Genomic DNA, 6,000 nt, shown 5'->3' with positions numbered 1-6,000 from the left:
AAGACAATCGCCTGTGATATCATGTCATTTTGTTTTTGATTGTCAGAATGTTGTAGGCCGAGTTATAATAATATTTACACAATATAGTTATAATGATATTTATCCATGAGCAAACTAGCGTTACTTTCTCCGCTTCAGTAATGTCCAGCGGCAAAGTAAACAGCTTGTGCAAAGGATGAGACGGACAAAAGTAATCAATGCCCTTCTTTTACTTATGTTCGTGTTGTCAGGTTCACAGTGCAAACATTTCCCAGGTGGAATAACTTAAGTGAACATAAAACAAAGCCGAAAAAAACGTTCTTCCTCTGCTTCAACTGCACAGCACACAGCATGCTCACATCATCCAGCATGCGTGTCAAACTACACTACCCGCAATACACTTCACTATGGACTACAACTCCCGTAAATAGCAGTCTTAAAGCGGCCACTTTCTATTTCCCCTCTCCTGCAACACTCATTCATTCATTCATTTTTTTGTCGGCTTAGTCCCTTTATTAATCTAGGTCGCCACAGCGGAATGAACCGCCAACTTATCCAGCAAGTTTTTACGCAGCGGATGCCCTTCCAGCCGCAACCCATCTCTGGGAAACACCCACACATACACACTCATACACTACGGACAATTTAACCTAACCAATTCACCTGTACCGCATGTCTTTGCACTGTGGGGGAAATCGGAGCACCCGGAGGAAACCCATGCGAACGCAGGGAGAACATGCAAACTCCACAAAGGAATGCCAATTGACCCAGCCAAGCTCAAAAAGCTTGTTTATATATTTAAAAAAAGACCCTTATGACTGGTTTTGTGGTCAAGGGTCACATAAACTAAAGACTGAAATTATAAAGCAGAAATGTCTGCTTTGGATCATATAAATAAATCACATTTTAAAATATACTAAAACAGATAACGGCTATTTTATATTATAACATTATTTCACAATCATATTATTTTTTACTGCATTTTTGATAAAACAGATGCAGCCTTAGTGAGCACTGGAGACTTTCAAAAGCATATTATCTTCCAAAAAAAATCTTTCTGACCCCAAAACCTTTGAGCTATTGTAGTAAAATTTCATATAAGGTTTATATCAGATGACGAGGAGAGAAAAGACGCTCTTACAACATCAAACAGAATTATTTAGCACCATTTTTTTAACTAATAAATGCATTCATAAAGTCCATAAATGAATCATATTCAAAGTACTTCAATCCCACTTCAATTTCTGCTCAGTTTCTTCACTTGAGCACCCAAATGTGGTTGCAACGCAGGGAAATATCCATATCAACAAGCATCATTTCAACAATTTGGTGCGGGCTTTAGTGATTTTTTTGCTGGGTAATATGGAAGTAATGAGATGTGCTGCTTCAAACTGCATGTGTTGAGGAAGCAAATGTGTGCAGCAGAGATAGAGAACAAGTGGAAAATAAACCCGAAAGCATTTCGCTGCAATTTAAAGAAGCAAGAGAGAGCGAGATGTTATGGATATAAAAATGTGAGGGTGCACTCAATACGGCTCACGTAAAAAGGATTCAGGGCACCTTAAATATTGAATATAAAGCAAGCAGTTCTCTAACAATCCCATCTCGGAAGCTTTGAGGACAGTTTATTGCAATGAAATCTATTACGGAGCAGTATTTTTCTGCAGATCTGCTGGTATAAGTCATTCCAGGGCATAAAAGTTCACAAGCAAGTTTAGAGATTTACTCTTTATATAGCAAATATGAATTCACAGGAGAACCCAAACACAGCATAAAAACATAATTTTAGGTGTTGAATTGCCATGCAGGTGATTGGATGCTAGGGTGTTGCTACAGTGACCAGACTATTAAAATGTCCAGATAAGGCTCAGGTCTTGACATCAGTGCATGTCTATGTCTGTTTTTACGCTGTTTAATTGTTTATTAGTGTAATTAAAAATTTAATTATAGTGCTTTGGGGTTTGGTGAATTAATCAGTCTTGTGCTGATATACTGTTGAAGTCAGAATTATTAGCCCCCCTTTGAATTTTCTTTTTCTTTTTTAAGTATTTCCCAAATGATGTTTAACAGGGTAAGGAAATTTTCACAGTATGTCTGATAATATTTTTTCTTCTGGAGAAAGTCTTATTTGGTTTATTTCGGCTAAAATAAAAGCAGTTTTTAATTTTCTAAACACCATTTTAAGGGCAAAATTATTACCCCATTTAAGCTATATATTTTTCTGATCGTCTACAGAACAAACCATCGTTATACAATAACTTTACTAATTACCCTAACCTGCCTAGTTAACCTAATTACCATAGTTAAGCCTTTAAATGTCACTTTAAGCTGTATAGAAGTGTCTTGAAAAATATCTAGTTAAATATTATTTACTGTCATCATGGCAAAAATAAAATAAATCAGTTATTAGAAATGAGTTATTAAAACTATTATGAATAGAAATGTGACAAAAAAATCTTCTCTCCGTTAAACAGAAAATGGGGGAAAAATAAACAGGGAGGCTAACAATTCAAGGGGGCTAATAAACCAGACTTCAACTGTATATATAAACTGGTGTATTGTTACTATTATAAAAAATTAAGTAAATAATGTAAATAATGTTAAATTCAATAATCTTATTGGTTCAAGTATTACAAAAACTATGTGTTCCTCCATGCAGAATTATCCTTATTTATACAGTTCCTTCCATAGTATGCATAAAGTGTTACTAAATCTAAAAGATATATGATTAATTTTGTTATTTATTGATGACAGGAAATATTTGATATATAATATTTATATATAATAATTACATTAAAGATATACATTTGAAGTCAGAATTATTAGCCCTCCTTTGATTTTTTTTCTTTTTTAAGTATTTCCCAAATGATGTTTAACAGAGCAAGGGAATTTTCACAGTATGTCTGATAATATTTTTCTCTTTTGGAGAAAGTCTTTTTTGGTTTATTTCGGCTAGAATAAAAGCAGCTATCAAATTTTTAAACACCATTTGAAGGATAAAATTATTAACCCCTTTAAGCAAATTTTTGTTTCGATAGTCTACAGAACAAACCATCATTATACAATAACTTGCCTAATTACCCTAACCTGACTAGTTAACCTAATTTATCTAGTTAAGCCTTTAAATGTCACTTTAAGCTGTATAGAAGTGTCTTGAAAAATATCTAGTCAAATATTATTTACTGTCATCATGGCAAAGATAAAATAAATCAGTTATTAGAGATGAGTTATTAAAACTATTATGTTTAGAAATGTGTTTTTTCTCTCCGTTAAACAGAAATTGGGGAAAAAATAAACAGAGCGTCTAATAATTCAGGGGGGCTGAATTATTTCCGTGCTCTGTTAAACATCATTAAACATCATTTGGGAAATACTTAAAAAAGAAAAAAAAATCAAAGGAGGGCTAATAATTCTGACTTCAACTGTATATAATTCCCAGTGGTGGAAGTATCGAATTACAAATACTCACATTACTGTAATTAAGTACATTTTTGGGGTATTTGCACTTTCATGAGTACAATTTTAAGTCTGTAATTTTACTTGTACTTAAGTACAAATGAATCAGAGCAATCTACTTTGTTACTTTTAAAATCACAATTTGTTACAGAGTACTGTAAATAAATTAATATTTCAAACATGCACTGACCAGCATTTCATAGCCAATAAAAAAAGCTCATCTCAACAGACCAATGAAAAGCCTGCTACATTATTTGAACCGAAAAACAAGTTCAGGCTACTGCAGATTTAGCTGACCGTCATCATACAGTGACAAAGTTATCAACTGACATATGGAGATTCAAGACAGAAGAAATGAGGAAGAAATAGCAGAGGATGAATGCCCATGGCCACACCTGGAGGAGCTGTTCACCTACAGCAGGGGTGTCAAACTCAATTCATGGAGGGCCGAAGCCCTGCACAGTTTAGTTCCAACCCTGCTCCAACACACTTATCTGTAGGTTTCAAACAAGCCTGAAGGACTCAATTACTTTGTTCAGGTGTGTTTAATTAGGGTTGGAGCTAAACTGTGCAGAGCTGCGGCCCTTTTGGAACTGAGTTTGACACCTGTGACCTGCAGGTACATAGGGAAGAAAGTGGACAACTGTGCTGATGCAGTGTGAATAGCTATGTTATCATCTAAAAATGCTAATTATGTAAATTATGCCCTAAACTGGAACATCGCATAAAAGACTATGCAAATAAAGCAGCGTTTTATTAGTGAATTATTAATTCCTAGGATTTCCTGTACTTTCATGTAATATTTCCTAATTATGTATGTATAATTAGGAAATATATACGGTGTGGTAGTGGGTAGCACGTTCGCCTCACAGGAAGAAGGTCGCTGGTTGGAGCCTCGGCTGGGTCAGTTGGAGTTTCTGTGTGGAGTTTGCATGATCTCGCCGTGTTGGCGTGGGTTTCCTCCACAAGTCCAAAGACATGTGGTATAGGTGAATTGGGTAGGCTAAATTGTCTGAAGTGTGTGTGTATGAATATTTCCCAGTGAAGGGCATCCGTTGCGTAAAACATATGCTGGATAAGTTGGCGGCCTCAGATCGATAAAGGGACTAAGCCGAAAAGAAAATGAACGTATATATATATATATATATATATATATATATATATATATATATATATATATATATATATATATATCAGTAGCGCGCCTACTGAAGGGCGGGACGGAGGGTGTGTCGCATCGCGGGGGCGCTTTTGATCATTTTGGAAGGGCACTTTCTATCCAAGACTAAAAAGGGCATGTGCACTAAACAGGTTGAGCCCTATGTGTGCACGTGCCAGCTAGTTGGGGAATACGACTAATAACAGTCATGGGGACTGCAGAAACACAGCACACTGTTCAGATTGATGCAGACATTGACTTGTACCGCAAAGAGACCTCCATCTCACTCATGGCTTGTCCTCTCAAGTGGTGGAAAGACAATGCACAACGTTACCCACTGCTGTCAACCTGGGCCAAGTCATATCTCTGTCCCAGAAACCTCAGTCCCAAATGAGAGGTTTTTTTTCTGTTGAAGGGGACATTTTAAATGCCCAGAGATACCAGCTTTTACCAGATTATATTTATATGATAATTTTCCTTAAAACCCATCTCTATCTAAGTGAGTTAGTGATTAAATGTTGAATGTGATGAGTTTTCAACAATACTAAATTGAAACATTATTTTTTTACATGGTTTAATACATTTTTGTTATTAAAATTGAAAAATTGAAGTTCCTGTTTCAAAGCTTACAGATAGATGGCTAATTTGTATGTCATTGACACTTTTGGCACTTTTTTGGGGTATTTTTATTAGTTTTGTTTTTCCTGTAAATGATTCAATAAATGCCATACCGTGCCATTCATACCGAGGTATTACCGTACCGTGAAATTCTGATACCGTTACATCCCTAATAAATATATATATATATATATATATATATATATATATATATATATATATATATATATATATATATTTAAGTGAATAAAAACAAATAACAAATATAATAAATATCAACAAAACAAAAATAATAACGTAATAACGGACTCAAAATATTAAATGTTAATATTAATAACAAAAACTCACATTTTATATAAATAATACTACACCAACACTCCTGTCTGTTTATTTACTCTTTCTTAAAGTTTGGTTTTGTGTTATTCAGATTGGTTGATTTACTTCTTAGCTTTCTCCTGACAGCTTTAATGGTGTGTTTTCAGAGTGAGCTTTCTGTTACCTGTTACTGCGTCCGGTCAGGCTCGATCTTGGTCTCTCCGTTCTGCTTCTCGTTGATGGATTTTTGTGAGAGACGCGAAGACATGGTGGCGGCTTGAACCACAGCCTTGAAGCTGCGTTTGCGCTTCTGCACGTTCTGCTCCGGGTGGAAGATGATGACGTACACTTTGGGAATGTAGAGCATCCCGAGAGACACGGAGGCACTCAGACTCATGGACACGGTCAGCGTCGTCGTCTGGATGAACATCTGCAGCAAAAACAGACAAGAGATTAACTTAAACAAAAATAAA

The 6,000-nt window shown here is 35.4% G+C and overlaps 1 protein-coding gene across 2 annotated transcripts in view; it reads right to left on the bottom strand.

Annotated features, from left to right (window-relative positions):
• grm6a (glutamate receptor, metabotropic 6a) overlaps positions 1–6,000 on the bottom strand; it is a 126,230-nt gene that overhangs the window by 6,424 nt on the left and 113,806 nt on the right. The window contains exon 11 of one of the 2 annotated variants that reach the window (XM_021478291.3): positions 5,712–5,957. In XM_021478291.3, the coding sequence (XP_021333966.1) occupies positions 5,715–5,957 (243 nt within the window). In that variant the 3' untranslated portion in view covers positions 5,712–5,714. Of the gene's footprint in view, positions 1–5,711; positions 5,958–6,000 lie in introns of those variants that run through there. The other variant, NM_001123292.1, reaches the window with a different exon arrangement.

The sequence above is a fragment of the Danio rerio genome, chromosome 8 (assembly GCF_049306965.1).
Source record: "Danio rerio strain Tuebingen ecotype United States chromosome 8, GRCz12tu, whole genome shotgun sequence".
NCBI lineage: Eukaryota > Metazoa > Chordata > Actinopteri > Cypriniformes > Danionidae > Danio > Danio rerio.
The sequence above is the reverse complement of the archived record's forward strand: the minus strand, read 5'-3'. Positions and strand labels throughout refer to the sequence as shown.